Source organism: Choristoneura fumiferana, chromosome 19 (assembly GCF_025370935.1).
Source record: "Choristoneura fumiferana chromosome 19, NRCan_CFum_1, whole genome shotgun sequence".
In the NCBI taxonomy this organism is placed as follows: domain Eukaryota; kingdom Metazoa; phylum Arthropoda; class Insecta; order Lepidoptera; family Tortricidae; genus Choristoneura; species Choristoneura fumiferana.
In genome coordinates, this window is record NC_133490.1 from 8,161,140 (window position 1) to 8,182,412 (window position 21,273).

At 40.0% G+C, this 21,273-nt stretch overlaps 2 protein-coding genes across 4 annotated transcripts in view; one reads left to right on the forward strand and one right to left on the reverse strand.

The window, feature by feature from the left end:
• The window catches only part of LOC141438657 (uncharacterized), a 50,706-nt gene that overhangs the window by 19,699 nt on the left and 9,734 nt on the right, over nt 1–21,273 (forward strand). For all 3 annotated transcript variants that reach the window (XM_074102537.1, XM_074102536.1, XM_074102538.1), the window contains exons 2-5: nt 16,128–16,234; nt 16,924–17,012; nt 17,684–17,814; nt 19,469–19,582. In XM_074102537.1, coding sequence (XP_073958638.1) covers nt 16,164–16,234; nt 16,924–17,012; nt 17,684–17,814; nt 19,469–19,582 — 405 coding nt within the window. In that variant the 5' untranslated portion in view covers nt 16,128–16,163. The remainder of the gene's footprint in view (nt 1–16,127; nt 16,235–16,923; nt 17,013–17,683; nt 17,815–19,468; nt 19,583–21,273) is intronic.
• LOC141438658 (uncharacterized) lies at nt 3,352–6,938 on the reverse strand. The gene is made up of 3 exons (XM_074102540.1): nt 6,605–6,938; nt 5,089–5,478; nt 3,352–4,277 (listed from the first exon to the last, which is right to left on the reverse strand). Exons 1-3 carry the CDS (start codon nt 6,921–6,923, stop codon nt 3,781–3,783), a joined length of 1,206 nt encoding a protein of 401 aa, XP_073958641.1. The 5' UTR covers nt 6,924–6,938; the 3' UTR covers nt 3,352–3,780.

Consider the following 21,273-nt stretch of genomic DNA (forward strand, 5'->3'; position numbering starts at 1 on the left):
TAGGGTGTGCCATCATAGGGCCTCGCAAAATTTATTTTGCCTACGCCAATTTTAGGTCCTGTGCCGTCACTGTTTCCAACACTAGAACACCATGCCAGCAATTGAAAAAAAAGGCAATACGAGTATTCTGACGAGAGTAAGACGATCACCATAACTGCAATCCTGTGACCACTCTGTATTCGCTGATCTCAAAATGTGCGAACCATATCGCGGGTGAACAACCTCGCATGAAGATATCAAGCGCTGATGGGGGATTGCAATATGCCGATGCTCTTTTGAGAATTTCCCCAGTGAAGCACCGTTTTGTACAGTCACCAGCATCGATATCTGACACATCTGATACGTGCTAAAAAGGCACATGAAGAGCTGCAACATTGTGCCGTCTCAGTGGGAGAATGAGGCTGCTAATCGACAGGAGTGGTGAGTTTAGGTGAAGGCCAAAGTCCACGACTTTGAACTGAGATGGCGCTGTGACTTAGATACAAAACGCGATAATCTGAAAGCCCCACCATCTGCGGCTATCTCTTATAATTATGTCAACGGTGTGCTCACGTGCCCGCATTGTGGAGGATCTTCTCTAAGATGATTGGTTACGTAAGCCAACCTGCGAGTGCATGAGCGAAACCGTCGCAGTTGAAGCTGTTGCCATGGCATAAAGGAGATTTTATTCAGATAAAAAATGTTTGTAGTAGAGATGAAACAGATAGTGGTTTGGCCGGATACCGGATACCGTATATTCGGCCTAGTTTACGTTTTTTTTTTGCCGACTGAATGGCAAACGAGCAAGTGGGTCTCCTGATGATAAGAGATCACCACCAGGGGGATTGCAGATGCGTTGCATAGAGGCCTAAGATGGGATACTTCAAGTTCAAGTGCCAGTAATTTCACCGGCTGTCTTACTCGCCACGCCGAAACACAACAGTGCAAGCACTGCTGCTTCACGGCAGGATTAGCGAGCAAGATGGTGGTAGCGATCCGGGCGGACCTTACACGAGGCATGTGTGGGCGCATGACACTCCGTGCAGGTTGCAACTTGTAGAGTATAATTAATTAACTTAGGGGCTGTTTCACCACACATTCATTAATTTTAACTGACGAATAAATATGATGGCGTTTCTGTTTGTTTTGTTTAAATAGACGCGAGACGGTATCACATTTATCCGTCAATTAAAATTAATCAATGGGTGGTGAAACAGCCCCTTAGAATAATAAACTGATGTCAATAATTGATAAATTCATAAATAAATACCAGTTTTTAATCATAACTATAAGTTTTTTGCCATCCGGTATCCGGCCGGATACTACGCAACTATCCGGTATTCGGCCAAATAGTAAAAAAGTGGCCGGATAGGCCGGATACCGGATACTGGCCGGATATACGTTGCATCTCTAGTGTGTAGTATTGTTGTTTTGAAATTGATTGGTGAGATGACCATTTTTATATTATTTTATTTATTTTCCCATATTTTTAATATTTTTCTTCTTTCTTTCTTAATGGGAATGTGCGAGACACACGTTGACAGCTGCCAATCCGCAAAAATCAAACAAATAATCGATTCAACTTCGAGCAAATTACATTTAGAGATATCCAGGTGTTAGCCAACCTTGGGACGCCAGTACCTACCTACATCACTTCGCGCAGGTAAATACACTAACAAATAAACAGTATTTCGGATCACTTCCCGTGCGCCTACGCATATAAACTGCGTAACAAAATGGGATTGAAGTCTGTATGTTTGTTTTTCAAACATTGGTTTGAATTTAAGAGGGGTTAACTTCGCGTATGTCTTAATCTTTATTATGTAAGCCAGTATCTTAATTATACTAACAATCAAATTATGTCTATTTACTATATTTTACATTCGACTATTCTAAACTTAAAATACATAAAAAATATTTAAAACAGTCTTCTTAGACAAGGTACAGTCAAGTGTAAAAATATGAACTTATTCAAAGTTTAAAAAATAAGTACCACAGACTCTTATTACGACGCAATAAGGCCGTTAGTAACATAATATTTTTGAGTGGTTCGAATAGATACTTGTTTTTGCAATTGACTGTACCTACCCATGATGACGATCAAATAAAAAAAGCTTTTTTTATGTCTTTGATATAAAAAAATAGTGCGCAAAAAACCGCAATAAGTAGTTCCTTCAAAGGAACAGCCAAAGGAACTCCCTAAAAAATAAGGGAGCTTGGTCGATAGTTCCCACGCGTGCCCCATGCGCATTAGGAACTTCACACATACCATTGAATTACTTGGACATAATGTACCTTTAAATGTTTTTCCTTTACGGAGACCCTAGACTCTAGGAGGCCGTAGAAATAGAGTCGCATTAGATATTTATGGACGCTTTGCTGTGTCGGATATTGGTGCTGGCGACTGTACAAGCCACTGCTGTAAAGTGCCATTTTTATGACCAACATTGTGTTTGCAATACACCGCCGCCTCCTGTTCTTTTGTTGAACTAAATCCCTTAATTTATACTGTACACAATTAAACCAGAATCAACAAGGAAGCAGGCCCTAATTCAGATCCCGGTGCAAACGCTTTTAGAGCATTACATCATAATCGACTGTTTTGACTTGAGCTGTACGCTCGTTGTTATTGTTTACAACGCCGCCTCAGAATATACTGGTTATGAATTGCTTTAAACGAAACACTTCTAATTGACACCTCGTTTGCAGTTTTTGTAAACATCAGCCTCTGCTTTTTGGTTATCATTGGATTGGCGTAATGTGTGATTGTTTATACAGCTTTGGCGGTCTGAATGTGAATATCCGCTTATACTATTAGGTTCAGATAACGTTAGACACACTGTACTACTGTTATATGGAATATAAACTAATATCGCACAACATGCATGACAAAAACATGGAACCAGCTTCCTAGGACAGCATTTCTGTGGCGCTACAATTTAGGAATCTTTAAAAAACAAGCCTATCAGTCTCTCAAAGGGCTGGCAATGTACCTGTTCCCCTCGTGATGGCAGGTGTCCATGGGCGGCGGTGATTGCTTCCCAGCAGGTGAGCCGCATGATCGTTTTCCCTCTTACATAAAAGGGTTAGTTTAACTACAAAAACGTAAAAACGGTTAGTTTAACTTTACATCCCTGTAAAGGTTTTTCGATGGATTTTATGATTCAACTTATATTCAGTCACTCCTTTGTGGCGATATACTTTGAACATTGATCAATGAAATTAAAAAAAAACCTTAAAATATTTACAGGCAGGGAACTTCATAAACTAACCTAACCATCTGCTGAAGTATAATACCTACTTGTCATTATGTCCGTCCTGTCATTCTACAGCTATATTTTGTCTTGATGGTCCATAGATAATAACAAATAATGAATATAATTTGGAATGATTTATTTTAAGCACAGCAAACACATGAGTATTAGTTTTAGTACTTTTAAGACCTAATCTGTGATCTTAACATAAAATAAAATTAAAATTCGCATTTATTGAATTCCGAAACCAAAATTCTAATCTAATTACGAAATTTTATAAACCATTGAAATATATATATCGAAGACTTAATGAACACAAGGCGGTTGATTTTCAAAAATCTTAAAAATTATTCGGCCTATTAATTAATACCTTTTATAACGTTGGAATGTCTCTTCAAAAATATTGCAACATTTGTACATAATTCTTTAAATTTCACGCAAGAATCAGCTAATCACACGCCTGTTTAACTTTAAATGTCTTGTAATCAAAATAATATACATCTTGGTACATCGAAACTTAATGCAGTTATTCTACTTTCAATCCTGTCTAAGGTTCATTATAAACAGTATTGTAGACTAATTCCTGGATCTTCATTCTCAACATTAGTTTCTTCGCAGGTCCTAATTTCTTAACATGTGGCAAGAGACTATTGAAGAAACCAATATCTTCATCCTTAGCCGGTTCTCCTGACTCCTGACCTGTTGTAGTCCCAGGACTTTTAGGGACGTCATCATCATCGTCATAAAAGTCAGTTTCCATTATAATAGGTTTCGTGTCAAATTCATCAAATTCTTCGTCTCTAACACTGGGTTCTGTCGTCGGTTCTGGTTCAGGCTCGGGTTCTAAGTTGTAGTAACTGCTGCTTTGTTCTGGTGGATCGAAATCTTGTTCGTGGTTAAAATGGTCCTCATTGCCTTCGTAGTCGTTGAATTGGTTTGTTAAAAACTGTAGTTTCGGCAGGTACTCCCATTCGGAGTCTTGTTTCCTGACCTCTTTTCTCGCTTGGTCCCTGAGGTACTTCCATTTGAGCCGGGCCTCATCGCCTGGAAACGTAATGGCTGAATTATTGAAGAGTTCTTAAATATGGACAAGGCGGCTAGACGTCTATATTTCAACGAGTTCCGGGAGTTATTTTGCCGCATGAATTCGCATTTCGTAAGTATTTTTGATACCCATTTTTTGAAATACATTTGAAACATCAATAAAAAAGGGTAAAGTTACTGCCTGACTATCAGAAAATGATCAATCTAACTAATAGAGCTAAAGACTTCCTTAATGTTCTTCGAGGTGTATGATATCTGTTAATACTCCTAAAGATTAGATAATCACCTCAATATAACATTTTTTATGCTTATTCACAGACTTTGATTGATACTGTATTTGACTATTTTTATTTTATCTAAAGTTTGACAATGCGTGTTATTATAACAAACGGAAAACGATTTTTAAGTTAACTTTTATTTTCAAATATAATACAGTTATAATAAAGGTTTGAAATATGAATATCTGTAATTTTAGTATTTTATACTATATAACATTTTGGTTCATAATAATTGTGCATGAATAAATAAATAAATAAATAAATATCACGGAACAATTCACACCAATTGACCTAGTCCCAAAGTAAGCTTAGCAAAGCTTGTGTTATGGGTACTAAGCAACGGATAAATATAATTATATAGATAGATACATACTTAAATACATATTAAACACCCAAGACCCGAGAACAAACATTCGTATTTTTCATACAAATATCTGCCCCGACACGGGAATCGAACCCGGGACCTCAAGCTTCGTAGTCAGGTTCTCTAACCACTAGGCCATCTGGTCGTCTATGAATAATATAACACTTACGAGTAACTCCCAACTCCTGAGCAATTTCCTTCCAGCTCTCATCCAGCTTGTACCAATTATGGTGCCCTTTGAGCTGACGATTCCAAATTATATCCCTTGCTTGCACAAGATCTATCAGCTTATTCATGTCCACATCTATCGTCCTCCTCTTATTCATCAGGAACTTCTTTCTCATCGTGTACCCCAATTTTGGACGCTTGATGGATTCGTCTAGAGCATTGAAGACTTCGTCATTTGTGTCATCGTCGCCTTCTTCATCTTCAGCCAAGAACTGGTGGTGGATGAACTTCAATTTCGGGAAGTGCGGCCATTCGGACTCGCTTGGATTTTTCTTCATCTCTTTCCGGCATTGGTCTTTTAGGTTCTTCCATCTTTTGCGGCAGTTGAGACCTGGAATTGAGGAAGCAGGGGTATTTAGTATTTGGATAGCCGCTTGAATTTTTATCATCATCTTCTTCTCCTAGCCGTTCGTTTGGCTACTGCAACTATCGCATAACGCTGAGAGCTCCGCTAATGTGCTCTCTTAGGTGGCTGCCGTACCCGATTTTTGAACCGAATGTCCGGCCACACACTCCACAAGTCAGTAACCCTCTGATATAATTATACCGAATAGCGGCAGCTGGTCTGACATTAAAGTCGTTGCTTTCAGCGTTCAGTTTACCAATGAATAGGTAACCGATTCATTATGACATCGGGGCTTTCATGAAAAGGGCTAATACGGCAACAGACCAGTGACTCTCCTTCAATCGTTAGTACAGCCACCAACACCAATATCTGACACAACAAGCGTGCATAAATATCTGATACGACTCTATTTCTAGGGCCGTTAGGACGTGTCAGATATTTTTGCACGCTCCGCCGTGGCAGATATTAATGCTGGTGGTTGTACTTACGGGCGGAGGTAATCCTTTTCTATTAGATGACCCGCTTGATCCTTTTCCTCCCTTTTATAATAAAAAACCCAAGGATATAAATTTGCCCTCAGATGACGGGATTCTAGGTACAAAAGATAAAAGAAGAGGTCAAAAATGATGTATGTTTTACTTCTTTTGTTAATTGCTTTAAAATATCATTGAAAACAAAAACATTCCCAATCTTTTTGCCCCTACAGGGATTCGAACCCGGCTATCTTGTCGTGTTAATTCCGTTTTTCAAATTCAATTTTTTCCTCCGGTCATTTTACTCCCTAATTTGTTTAATTTTTAATTCAATTGTCATTACTCATTAGAAATCGACATTGACCGTTCTATCTGAATTTGTAAACCTATTGTCATAAAAAAAAAAAAAATTGGCATTGAGGACAAGACTAAATTTTCAACTTATAAAACCAACGGTCGCATTTTGTAATCTATGGCATTCAAATTCAGTTAGCGCGATTATTTAATTGACCGGCGGTAGCGAGCCAGCATTGGCGGTATCACCCCAATGCGCAACTCCAAGCAAAACAAACAAACGCAATATGGCCGCTCGCTCGGCGCAAGCGGGCGCGGACATTCACCAGTCAAACAATACTCACTACTCGTGCCAACTTCAGCGGCCACCTCGTTCCAGTACCGCTCCAACTTGAACCGATTCCGATGTCCTCTATAACTCTTGTCCCATAAACATTCCCTGGCTTGGACGGCAGCAATAAGCTTGTCCATGTTTTTGGACCGCATCCCTTTAGCTTTCATTGTGAGCGGGCGCGCTAGCGGAAGCGAGTGACGTGAGCGGCGCGCGGCGCGGAACTGACTGACGCTCCCGCCCGCCGGCCGCCCGCTCGCCTCTCGCTCCCGCTCTCGCTGCATTCTATACCCGTCTTGGTCGCTCGTCGCCCCGCTCCCCTCTCCCGCCATCGCGATACGCCTCGCCGAGTAATCCGCTCGTCATCTTCACCAAAACACCGATTTCAACACTATGTTTGTGTATGTTGATAAATCCATTGCTTGTTTTGTTAAGATTCACTGGCCGTTGTTTTGTGTAAAACGCGAAATGAACGTTGATATTAGCGAAAGAGCGGTTAGTTTTTGTGTTAGAGTGTGGCTGTGAGGCACGGCACGAGGGGAAAGTACGGTGCCGCGCTGTAGCGATTTAGAACAGACGCCGCGTCGTGTTATTTTATGGAGTAGTACTTAATCACAACTATGTAAATACGACTCTCCTCGCACATTTTTAATTATAAACTCAAACACTCACAAACTTAAGACACAAAAAAGATTAATTTCGATTTAATCCAATACTAATATTGTAAATGCGTAAGTGTGTGTTTGTATGTTTGTCCGTCTTTCACGCCGTAACGGAGCGACGGATCGACGTGATTTTTGGCATAGAGACAGTTTATGGGCTAGAGAGCTACTTTTTATCCGGGAAAAATGCACACTTCCCGAGGGAATCTTTATAAGTTTTATAATGTAGCTAGATAGAGATACAAAAACGGATACAAAATAGGCTATTAAAATAATACTCTTTGCCAGGTGGTTTATGCTTCGAGTAAATAATTGTAGATGATGTGTGTGTAGAGTAGTTTCTGAATATTTCCTCTAGTTATTAACAAACTTTTAGTTTTCCTACATTCCCACTTCCAAACAGTTTTAAGTTTACTTCAATGTCCTTGTGATCATGATGAGTCGAAATATCGAGAGCACATCAAAAGTAATAGCGGTCTACATCTCTCAACAAATAGTTATGTCTAATGTACTCGCTCTCTCACGTCCATTATGGTCACTGTTACTATTATTACCTACATTGACCAAAATTGTGAAGGGATTACACAACTCTGCAGGTGGTAGGACCTTGTGCAAGGTCCGCCCGGATCGCTACCACCATCTTGCTCGCTAATCCTGCCGTGAAGCAGCAGTGCTTGCACTGTTGTGTTTCGGTGTGGAGAGTAAGACAGCCGGTGAAATTACTGGCACTTGAGGTATCCCATCTTAGGCCTCTAGGTTGGCAACGCATCTGCAATCCCCCTGGTATTGCAGGTGTCTATGGGCGGTGGTGATCTCTTACCATCAGGAGACCCACTTGCTCGTTTGCTATCCAGTCAAATAAAAAAAAAAAAAACTCTCATTCGCAGCTTTAGGGTAGGTTTCTTGATAAATAAATATTCTTCTCTAAAAAAGTAGTACCAAAATACCCATGCCCATTTGATGTAAGTGCTGACTTACTATGGAAACCAGACTATTTTTTTATTGTCCATCTTCTTCCCTCCATATCTCATGAAATATTGATCTCTGAGAATAAAATTATAGAAACTTTTTTGGAGAAAGTTTTATTTAGATTACTCATATATCAGAATTTTTTATGCTATAGGCCACCGTTTACGAGTTATTTACGAAAAACTAATAAAAGGGGCCCTTTACACCCCCCTCCACCCGTAAGCTCCACCCTTACCCATTAGTACTTTTAGTATATGGTTTAAAACACCATTCCCTACAACTATGCTAAAATTCGCGGGCGTTTTATGTTTGACCGCTGTGTGTCTGTCTGTCGTCTGTGGCACCGTAGCTCATAAACGGGAGAACCGATTTGAAAGCGGTTTTTAATTTGAAAGCAGGTTTTCTAGCGATAGTTATACACATGTTTTATCAAAATCGGTTCAGCTGTTTTTCAGATATTAAACTTTGAAGTGACAATGTCGCGGGTTTTCCTGTTGGTTAGGTTGTTTTCTGAGCTGATTTGCCTAACGGAAATATTCATGCCACGCCAGTGGCGTAGCTAGGTAGCCTAGGGCCCTGGGGCAAATAAAAAAATGGGGCCCACTGCTATCAAAACTGGTAAGGTTTTTTGAAGTAAAATCATTATATATACAAATACCTACTTTAAAAATGCTAAGCAACTTTATCAATCAGCTATAAAGCAGAATTTCGAGGGCCCCCTGAGCTTGAGGGCCCCGGGGCACTGCCCCGCCTAGCCCCTTGGTAGCTACGCCACGCCACGCGTCTGACTACCTACACCTGGAGATCACCTTACTGTAGCCTCTCCGTTCAGTCACCTGCGGGTACTATGAAATTCGAAAATCGAAGTTCGTATCGTACCGTCCCTTTCACTCTCGTATGGCAAGAGACGAAGTTCGAATTTTGCACTTCGTAGTACAAGGCCTGCCACAGTGGAGTATGCAAATGCAGTCGTATCAGATTTACTTGTGCACGCTTTGTAGTGTCAGGTATTGGTGACTGTACATTAAAGGTAAGAGTGAATAATCATTCAAAATTATATATAGTCAGCGGCAAAAAATTTGGGCCACTCTACATAAAAAAATATTTATTAAAAAAAACTGTTTATTGCTCTGAAAATTATTTTTGTTTAAATTACATAGCTTAACTTCTAATCTTAATTCAGGTATTAAAGATTATTGAAGTTAAGGAGTTTTAATACAATTCTTTATTATTTTATTATTGTCATTATTAATTGTTACTATTAATACAATATAACATTATTTATTAGCACAATAGGTAGAATACACATTTGGTAGTTTATTTATTTAGTTAGGAAATATCGCTTGAGGACACGTCTTATCTGATTACCGGGTACATTTTCCAGTTTTATTTGTAGTTTACAATTAATTATTTGTAGGTTATATTTGGTCTACTCTACATACAAAACCTATTTCTGCATACATTTGAGGGCCAGATTTTTTGCCGCTCTGTATATAAACAATATTGAGACTCTTCTAATGACATGGGAAAAGTAACCAATTATATCGAAATGACTTTAACAGTTAACTTATTACCTATCTAATTACAATACGTATTATGTCATCATCATCATCATCCCAGCCTATAGGTACATGTCCCACTGCTGGGCACAGGCCTCCACTCAGAATGGGAGGGGCTTGGGCCGTAGTTGCCACGCGGTCCCAGTGCGGATTGGGAACTTCACACACACCATTGAATTGCTTCGCAGGTTTGTGCAGGTTTCCTCTCGATGTTTTCCTTCACCGTAAAGCTCGTTGTAAATTTCAAATGTAATTTCGCACATGAATTTCGAAAAACTCAGAGGTGCGAGCCGGGGTTTGGACCCACGATCCTCTGCTTGAGAAGCCATAGATCAAATCACTTGGGAACCATGGCTTTCCCACCACGGCTTTCATGTACATAATTATGTATGCTCGGAATTAGCTCGGAATTTATCCTACTAATATTTAAATACGAAAACCACCCCTCCTTACCTTATCAAGACACAACTTCAGTGTTTCAGACCGAAGTAAATAAAATCGAGCGACAGTACGGTGCGGTGAATTTATTTTATTTACATAGAATTGAACTCACTTCACTTAGAATGGAAGGATTATTCGCAGTAGTTCCTTTAACAGTACAAAAAGTAGAATTATTACGAAAAAATATTAGTATGAAAAACCAGGTCGTCCCTCCATCTTGTTGGAGGCCTACCGACAGCTCGTCTCCCGGTCCACGGACGCCATTCGAGAACCTTCTGACCCCATCGGCCAGCAGTCCTGCGAGCAAACCGGTCCGTCTGAAAGACCGGTCTGAGTGAAGAGCCTTGGGGGAGGCCTATCTCCAGCAGTGGACGTCTTTCGGCTGACATGATGATGATGATGAGTATGAAAAGAAAGGAACTAAAGTACTACTACGAGTAATCCGAATTGACTCACCCTCTGCGCTCTCAGCCCATGGCGACTCACAAGAAGACTTGTAGCCAGCAGCATTGTGTTTTTAATCACCATTTAAAAGTTAATAACTAATGCTCACTTCACATTTCACTTCACTAAAAATAGATTTAGCTTTTTTTTTTGCATAAAACTGACCCGTGATTAAATATCGCACATTAGTTCAGGAACAGCATATATTCAATTTAGCCTTCATTTTATTTATTTTTTTAAATCCACGTGCACCGACAATTTATTTGTCTCAAAAAATAAGTAGGTACTAGATTAAATTATTTGTGATGAAGATGAATTGGAAGAAAATAGGAATTATGAAACCTCCATAAGAGATATAAGAAACGGCAATGACTTGAAGTTCGTTCATTCAATCATTCATTCAAAATCTCGACCAATAAAGTACTGGCCATTAATACTTCTTGACAGTTCTACGATATGACGCATCTAGATCGCTGTTTCCATGGCCTCGCATTTTATTAGCTATTAGATATACCGCGATGCACCAGTATAGTTTCAGAGCCCGTTTATTGCATATTTATATGCGATTCGCGGTGAAGTATCACTTAGACATTTACGATGTCTAATATATTAAAGTATGCACGTTATATTTAGTTGAGTTCTACCGCAGAAATCTAAATAAAATAGGCAATAATAGCTCAAATAGCGCGCCATATGAAATATAAAGTCTTGTGACCATATTTCAATAGGGTTACGTTAATTTTATATATTTATTGTTATTGTTCCATCAGTTCCATGTATCTATATACAACGTGCTATTTCTGATTTCCGCTAACTTAAATATAGGTCAAATAAAGTTAATTTGTCCAAGACACTAGTGTCCTAACTCTTTCTGTTTAAAAGATAATCAAGAATTAAGATAATCAATTATAGCTGTAAAACAATGTAAAAGTTCTAAATTTATGTCATATTTTGAAAGTCCGCTACTAAAGTGTTTTTAATTCACACACATTTAGCAAAAGCAGGTTAAAATAATGAGTTTTGTGATGTCTCTTAGTGTCACGTTCATTATTTCACTCATCAAGTTTGATGACTGTGAAGTTAGGTATAATTATGTATGAAAAAGTTTTCTTGTTTAATTTGAGCGTAAAGTTAATTACCAAGTATTTTCTTTCAATGAACTGAGCCGTTTATCGAAGTTAGTGAAAATAATAAAATACACGCTGTATAGTTACATCTTTAGCAAAAATTTTCACCATTTTGTATATTTGTATTCACTAAGTATATTGTAGTGTGTTTTGAAAACACGATGCGAAACCTTTTCAGTTCCGTCAATAGAAATAAACTGAATTAGAACATGAATGAGCCTAGGGCTTTGCGTAGAAGACGCACGAGCATTGCAATGGGATGACCATGACTTATATCTTTGAGTACTTAATTCCTGTTTTTTTTTTCATGAAATAAAATCTTAAATAATGCCACACTGAGCCAAAAAGTTGAATAGAATGTTCACAATAAGTTCAAGGAAATCATGGACCTATGACAATGTTACAAAGTAACATTTCTTTTGTTTCTCTGTTGTTTTACACCACGGCAGTTTTAACATTACTCTTGAAACAATTAGATTCAAATTGCTTTGACTTTTTATTTATTTATAATGGTGGTCCTCAGGAGAATAAGAGAAGCCGTGGACATCATTCGACTGATGTGATGTGACTTACCCAAAAGCGAAACAAATTTTAGCTCTACATAAACGTCAATTTCAAATTCATACATACTTTCCATGTAATCAAATCCTGTACTGTAAAGTTCAATAAATCCAACGCTTGGTCACCCTCAGCATCTGTAATTGCATTAAAAATACAGTCAGCATGAATACTACTTTTATAACATAGAAACACATAACCTAAAAACCTTTAAAGGTGTCACATAAGCATAAGTTAATAATTTATTGAATCAGGCGTTACTTTGCGGAGGTCCATATCAATGAACTAAAAGAATTTCAATGCTCACCCGCGACCTTATGATAGAGCTAAGTTTATGCAAAATATGCGTGTTCATGCAGTTTCTCCACCTCCACGCTCATAAGGTCGCGGGTGAGCAATGAAACTCGTTTAGTTCATTCATAAGTTAATACTTAAATTATAAAATACTAGCTGTTGGCCGCGACTCCGTCCGCGCACAATTCGTTTATCGCTATCCCGCGGGAGCTTTGATAATTTCCGGGATAAGACCTATCCGCCCTTCCCCGGGAATCCTACTATCTGTATACCGAATTTAATCTAAAGCGGTTCAGCGGTTTAGACGAGAAGAGGGAATCAACAAACAAGCAAACAGACTTACAAACTTTCGCATTTATAATACTAGTGGGATAAATTTAAATTTTACAGCGCAATTGGTTTTATTAACCCCCGACGCTAAAAGAGAGGTGTTATAAGTTTGACCGCTATGTGTGTCTGTCTGTCTGTGGCACCGTAGCTCTTAAACGGGTGGACCGATTTGAATGCAGTTTTTTTATTTGAAAGCAGGTTTTCTAGCGATGGTTCCTAGATATGTTTCATCAAAATCGGTTCAGCCGTTTTTAAGATATTGAACTTTGAAGTGACAAAGTCGGGGGGTTTCCAACTTTTCGTTGGTTAGGTTATAACTGTAATGTTGCAATTATTTATTGATAAATAAATAAAACAATAACAGCGAGTACGTTCAACCTCTTAGATAATTACAATATCCATCCATATTCAAACTTTTACAAGCACCTCTCGGCATATCGACTAACCTTCTTCAATTTTGTAAAGTCAGCGGGCCACCGCGCATGCACGGCGTCAAGTGTCATCAGACCCTAACAACCCGGTGAGAGAGACACGACCTGTTTCCCGTATAGCGCTGTCACTGTCTAACGCCTATATTTTTATTGCTAGGTTTTATAAGACTTGTCAGTATCGCGTTAATCTGCTTAGAGGAGCTGACTTATCCGGTGAGTTGGACCTAGACATATTTCTAACCGACTTCGAAAAAAGAGGAGGTTCTATGGTCGACTGTATGTATTTTTAAGACTAAACATATATATTTTACTCCTCGATTTTCCTATTTTTACGATTTTCCGATCAAGAATGGTTTTCATTAATTATGCTGTAACTAGAGCACAGAAGAAATGCTGGGGCCTCGTGAATCCGTCAAAAGCACGAATCATAATGGATTGTTGAAGACCAGGGTTCGATTCGGTGTGATCTACTTAGTAGTATATCATCATCACCAGACTAAACGTCTCACTGCTGGTCACAGAATCTCAAAATGAGAGATCTGGGGGCCTAGTTCCCACGCAGGCCCGATGCAAATTGGGAACTTTATACACACCATTGAATTGCTGCGCATGTTATGCGTGCTGGTGTCCTCACGATGGTTTCCGTTCCTGTACAGTTAGGTACGGTAAATTAAGAAAGAAATACCTATGTTTTTAGGTTTTAGATATTTAATACTAAAGTCCATGGTAGACGATTGAGCGATTAGATTGTTAAAAATAGTTTTGTAGAATGTTAAGTTAACTTTTGAACTTTTCTAATTAACTTAGTACTACCTATCTGCACAAACTTTTCTGAAGTAGGTACATTAGGATCCGCTACGACTGCGTGCGATCAAGCAATTTCTCACTCGTCGCGTAGTGGTTACCTGGAAGCAGGGCTACTACGAAACTCGAAACTCGAAGTTCGTATCGTACCGTCCCTCTCGCTCTCGGATTAAATAGTATAAGTGTCAGAGGGACCGCACGACACGAACTTCGAGTTTCGAGTTTCGTAGTAGCCCTGCAGGTATCTCTGTCTCTTATTTTTACAGGAGATCTATTTTTTATGGCTGACGTCCACTATTCTACTGATATCTAACGAAAATCGACTGTTTTTGCTTACAGAAATACTTTTTGAGTGGATTTTACAAATCGTGTTTATCAACAAAGTGTGAGTTTAACAACAAAACTAATATAAAACGCCATTATACTATCGTTAGTTCAGTGTTAATATCAGTGCTACTCATACGGAAGCAATCGGAAGCCCTATTAGGGGAAACCCTAGTAACCTTGTCCCTGAGATTTCACCTAGAATGCAATTTTATTTACTATTCCTCTGACATTGCATGTGCAAATGAGATTTACCTCTTCTTTCACCATTCATTGTGAAATTTATGTGACAGATGTATGTGATGCTGTCTTTGTTTGTTTTGGCCGAATAAACAGAAACGACATCATATCTGTCACATAAAAATTGACAGCGAGTGGTGAAACTCTCTCTTACTGTAATTTTGTAGGTACAATCATCATCATGATCATTGGAGCTGTTTAGATGGTCATTGTACAGTTTTTACGGTTCCATATCTCAGTCGGCAAAAAGGGAACCCTTATAGGGTCACTTTGTTGTGCGTCCGCTCAGGTACGCGTGGATATCAAGTCAAGTCTGCTACCCCTTAGAGTAGTGAATAAATAAACTTCTATATGTAAGTATAATTCCAAAAAAGTCAGAAGAAATAGTCATTTAAAGAGAAGCTTTCAAACAAATTGCATGGATTTCCAAACCTACAGGGTACTTTTAGTTGTTGTTGTGTTTCAGAAAATTAGAATGAAGGTAGCTCTTATAGCGTTACTAAAAAAGGTCTGAAAATCATATTTGTTATATCGGTCTGTCTGTCACTAACTAATTTAAAACCCCACACCGCGTGTATCTTGATCTGCTAACACTGGATTTTCATAGAGACCTACACTGTATACCCTCGGGACGCGAGTCCGATTCGCACTTAGCCGGTTTTTTATAATGCATATAGTGTCACTATACTCACTTAGACACTATAGCCCTACCGCCGGCGAATAGCAAGCAGAGTGTTTTCTAGTATGAAAAATTTGTTGCTCGGCGACAAAAGCGATAAAGTTTTCATACTAAAAACACTCGCTACTCGCAGGCGGGGGGACTATTGCCTTAAAGTGGTTATTAACATTGGTCAACCGACTATACCGTCCTAATTGGAGTGCAGATGGGTGCGCCACTTCGCGAGACGCACTGACAACAGGTGGTCGAAAGCAGTTACGAAGTGGTGGCCAAGATTGGGTCGAAGAACGGTGGGCAGACGCCCGTTGGTCGGATAACATCTGGCAGTCGGCTGGTAAACTGTGCATGAGACTAGCACAGGTAAAATAGCATGAAAATGAAGAGGCCTTTACTGAGTAAAGGTATGACTACTGACAGTGGGTGAATGTGGACTGATTTGATCATCATCGTCATCATCATCATCATCTCAGCCGTAGGACATCCACTGTTGGACATATCCTCCCCCATAGACCTCCAGTTGCTTCGGTTGGCAGCGGCTTGCATCCACCGTGAACCTGCGGCTTTAGGCATCCGTCCATCTCGTTGGTGGACGTCCTACGCTGCGCTTGCCGATCCGCGGTCTCCATCGCGGGCAGATTTGATTGGGCGTCCTAATTAGTATGTTTTGTCGGCAGTTGTTACTCGACGCATGGCGCGTGCGCTGGGGCAGGATGTCGGGCATGACGGGCGCGAGCATGCTGCGCACGCGACGCAAGGATGTCAACCTCAAGCCCAACCGCAAGTGAGTACTGGCCTTACTAGTTTTTTCTTTACTTTAACAGCAGTAGATTGGCTGTAGTTATGTAAGGGTAGACAATAGAGAGATCTCTCTCCATGTAGTTAAACTTGGGGAGCCGAAGTCCGAAGGGGGGAGGTTGGAAGTTGTAGCTATATATTATTATGGGATTCGTCTCGTCGCAGTGTGCGTGTAACAGAAGTGTGTATATTGTTATGTGTTTAGTTTTACCTATACTTATGGGACACACAAAAAAGAGCGTTGCGACTTGCTGTAACATTATACTGACTGAATGGGACTCAATTTATACTATCCGGTGATATAAATAAATGTCTCACTTTCTTTCTCTCTCCCTCCGTCTCTCTCCTTCTCTCCGTCTCTTTCCCTCCCCTCTCTCACCCTATCCCCCTTTTTAACATTTCCTCTCTCTCCTACACTCTCCTTCTCTTTCTCTCCCCCTCTCTCTTTTTTCTGTTTCATATGCGTCCGAGCTGAAAAATTTCGATAGTTTAATCATATTTAGAATACGATCTCGGAATCGGTTCTAAAGCATTTCAGTGACTTTAGGTACCTAGGAGTTTTTAGGGCAAGCAATCGATCTAGCTTGGTCTTATCTTTCTTATAAACATAATCATCTAAAGAACTCCGAGCAAACTGACGCCCAGGTGGATATTGATTGTGCTCTTTCCTGTCAGGTTGGACCGCAAATCTTCGCGTGGTATGCTCTTCGAGAACGAGGAGTTGCGGCTGCGGACAATCAACATCAATGCTGAAGTAGAGAGAGGTACTCGTAAGCCATCAACATCATCACTTATACGTAGTGCCACCAGAGTTGAGGTCACGCACACAAGAACAAGTCATTTGACATTTTCAAGATTTTGACATTTACTTATTCATTCTCCTTTTGTGCAATCAGTTCTTCATGTAGTTGTTTGCGTAATCAATCATTCACTTCAACTCTCGTGGCACTACCTATACCTACCTATTACGGGAGACAATTTTACGACAGCCCCTGGTGAGATGTCGTGATATTTTGACTCCCCCTCCTCCCCCTTTATTTAATGTCACACTCAGTTATTTCCAATCAGTCCAAGCAATGTAGATAGGTAAGGTACACTTTATGCGAACGACATTAAAACTTTTTCGATTCACAGATAAGTTGTCAGTCTGTAATTTTTTTTAGACTAAGAGTCCCTACATCTATCAACGCGGAATCGGCTTGAGCCGACCAAAAAACGCTTTATATCCACGCAGTAAGAGCGAAAAAGACGTCTTCCCGTCAGTAAACTTTGTTTCGCGTCGGCCGAGCCGACCGACGTCTTTTTCGATCTTATTGCGTGGACATTAAGAGCTATTTGATCGACTAAAGCCAATTCCGCGTCGATAGGTTTGGGGAGACCCTAATTTCGTCTCTATCCAGCCTGTAACAAAGTCGTCTAAATAACATGCCTGCAGGTCAATCGGACATAAAGAAGTTAAAGCGAGAGAACGACCAGCTGAAGCGAGAGATCTCCGCGCTCCGCTACGAGTACGACCGGCTCGACCATTTACTGCGCGAGCGCCGCTCCTCGCCCGACAACTCTGACGTAAGCTTATACGGATCGTTGACATACTCAAAATTGTATAGTTTAGGCAGGCCCTTAAGTTACGTGATGCAGTAATTTTTAATATGATTTTAAAATAGGTTAGGTAAACGTACGAGTGCTCGTCACTGTCCCAATAGTTGGCATCTTTAATCTTGTCATTAGCAATAGAGATGACAGCGCAGGGTGTCGTCTATTGGGCATTAGCGTGTCGAGCACTCGAAAGTTTACCTACGTAAGATCTTCAAACCATGTACACGAATCTTTAAAATTTTGATAAGCTTTTTTTTTCTCGTGTGACACGTTCCAGTGTGATATCCGTTGTGAAACGGAGGGGCCAAAAATTTGGTCCTTAGTAGTCCTTAGGTACCCAAGACGAACCTTGCCTTAGACACATCAACGTGTTCTAGTAGTTAGTCAAACTTTACTTTCGAGACTTAGTTATCGACACACCGGCACCAGGACTAGAATGTGAGTTTTTTCTTCAACATGACCTTTGACGTTACTGAAATCGATGACATGGTTCTTGAGAAGAGATTTTTCAGAGTTACCCTTACTGGCCTGTCTAAATGGGCCACCCAGTACAATATTAATATGAGTACTTACAAACAAATTAAATCAAATTCACACGATAAGGGACTTGAGTAGGTATCAGTCAGAATCGCTCTTTTGAAGACTGTGCCCTCGGAAAGAATAAGGCTCCTCAGCTCGACCGGCCTTCTGGCCATTTTCAACACACCCTGCAACTCCGCATGACGGATGGCCAATATTTTAACACTTCGGCCAATTCATATTAACTGACCACGACTAGGTGTTGTAATAATTTATGTTAGTCCTTCCAACATTAAATAACTTTAGTGACACAGACTTTTGCCGCTTTCAAACGGTTTCTAGCGGCGTGATTCCAAAGTTGGTCCTCTTAAACTTGAAACGTCGCGTCGCATCGGACATCGTTCGCTGTGTCACCAGTTGCTTGCCAAGTTTGGCAACAATCAGGCGGCACTTGAAGACTTGGCGCGGGGCCAGGGGCACTGGGCACTGGGGCTAACGACCGACTTAGCCTCTTGACCTATATCAGACATTCATAGTTATAAGACAATATAACTCGTACGCGTTGGAGATTCAATGGGGATCATTTAAAACTGCCCACATCGAAACCATGCAATATGTACAAAGTAAAAAATGACAATAAATAGCACTCAATACAATTTTATGAAAAACAAAATGATTACTGTTCATTGATTTTCGAACTTTTCTTTTTAGGTCTTACTTTTTACCAAATTTTATGATTTTGTGTAAACAGAAAGTACCATAACCATACCCTATCTTTAAAGAACCGTAGTAGCTTTAGCGCTGGCGACGTCACTCACTGTCTACATCGCGCGATCAAAGTTACCAGACTAGAATGCACGAATTCAATCCGCCATGTGCTCTACCGATATAAACGAGGTAACAGACCGGGAACAGAGAATCATACGTAGAATGTCCACTGTTGGACATAGGCCTCCCCTATAGTCCTCTAGCTGCTTCGGTTAGAAGCTATCTGCATCCACCGTGAACCAACGGCTTTAACGGTCTTCCGTCTATCTCGTTGGTGGACGTCCTTGCGCTTGCCGATCCGCGGTCTATAATATAAATAAACAGTTTGTGTCGGCAGGACAGCGCGTCTGTGTGCAGTGCCTGTCCAGAATGCGCCAGCGTGGGCTCCGAGCGCGTGTTCCATGACCTCAGCGTGGTGCCCGAAGGGGAGGAGGGGGAGGAGGGGAACAAGGTGAGAAAAGAGGGTTAAAAGAATTGATTGAATCAGATGTTAATTTGCGGTTCATAGCTGAATACTAAAAGATATTGAGATCTCCGCAACCATACGTGCGAGAGAAGACAAAGATTAAGAACAGTCGTTGTACAACTACAACTTTAGGACAGCTGCAGATTTGAGAATGAACTCGTATAAACTCGCCACTGTTGGTGCATGCAACCGATCAAGATTTTCGAAGAGGATGAACAGGAACCCCGTTGGTATAGTTAGTAGGATACTTGGCGCGCATAGCCAGGAGATATGGGCTAGAATTTTCGTTTAAAAAATCTATACTCGTATGGAGATTGAAACGCGTTATATTACACATTTCTTTACGTAGTAATAGTTGGTTTTAGTTCACGTGAAGAATACATAAAATACTGTAGATGCTGTTAGGATTAGCTGTGTATGAAATAAGGGGTTCCGCAAGGGAGTTGTTTGGGCCCAATGCTTTATTTTCTGTACCTATATCATCGATCAGAGGCCATATTGTCTAAGTCGAAAAAACAATCACTTTCAGGTTCCGTACAAATTTGTAGACTTCAATAGTCAAAATATACGTTATAAACTAAGTGTATACATAAAAAATCCGTATTAACAAAGCTCTGCTTTTCAGTGACTGTAGAGTCACTTTTACCCATAATGTCTTGGTTAGGAGCCCATGATTTTTTTATTTTTTGTTGATGCAATAGAAATACACATTACATATAAACTTCAGCTGTCTATATTACTTTGAGTGAAGTGTAGTGGGTAAGGCGAAGCGGTTCAGCCGTCATGTCTTCTGTACTATCGAAACCTCTCTGAGGCCTTTTATTGTCTAACACAAGTGGAATCACAATCATTTTCCCCCTTTCTTTCAGTCACACGGTATAAGACGAGGATAGAAAGGGATGGTGCATGCGATCACGAACGTCAGCGCTTTAGACAATACGGCCTCTGGAGTAAAAACAATGACATTTCTACAAAGACGGTCACGCACAGACACCTGAGGGCCTACTTCGTATTCGAAAATCGAAGTTCGTATCATATCGTCCCTCTCACTCTCGTGTTAAATAGTTTAAGTGTCAGAGGGACGGAATGACACAAACTTCGATTTTCGAATTTCGGAGTAGCCTTCCTGTAGCAGAACCAAGGTTGGTTTTGGTAACGTAAAAAATACATCGGTTGAAATGCTTCTCGACAGACCCCTTTTAGCTGTAGTTATGTATCCACGGTAGAAAAATGCAATGCAAATTATAGCTTATCCCGTCATAAAATCTTTCAGTCTGGGTGGGCTTTCGCATAAAGAATTTATCAGGTCACCAGATGGCTAATTTCCGCTTCAATACAATGTATGGAACTTGAATGTGTCGTTAAAGTCGTCGTTGTCCTTTGATACACATTACAACAGAACAGAACAATCAGTTTTTTATATTATATACTACTTATACCAAAACTGGAATACTCAGTTTCCTTGACTGTAAGTAGGTACCATTAAAGATGTGCTTGACGACAAAAAATTGCAATATAATACAAAAAATAACCAATTCGTGAATACAATGCATGCTGTCTTGCACAATGGTCGAGGTGTAGCAAAATAAAAGCTTTAAATTCATTGATATACCAATTAACATCTGAATCAACCAAAGCTTTAGTGACACTAAATTAGGAACTATGTAGAATCATTT

Excerpts from the sequence above, each read along its gene's own strand:
- LOC141438658 (XM_074102540.1), bottom strand. The coding sequence starts at position 6,923 with ATGGCGGGAGAGGGGAGCGGGGCGACGAGCGACCAAGACGGGTATAGA. Across the intron at positions 5,479-6,604 it reads CGCTGAAGTTGGCACGAGTA|GTCTCAACTGCCGCAAAAGA; the intron begins GTGAGTATTGTT and ends CCTCAATTCCAG. Across the intron at positions 4,278-5,088 it reads TCAGGAGTTGGGAGTTACTC|GCGATGAGGCCCGGCTCAAA; the intron begins GTAAGTGTTATA and ends TTACGTTTCCAG.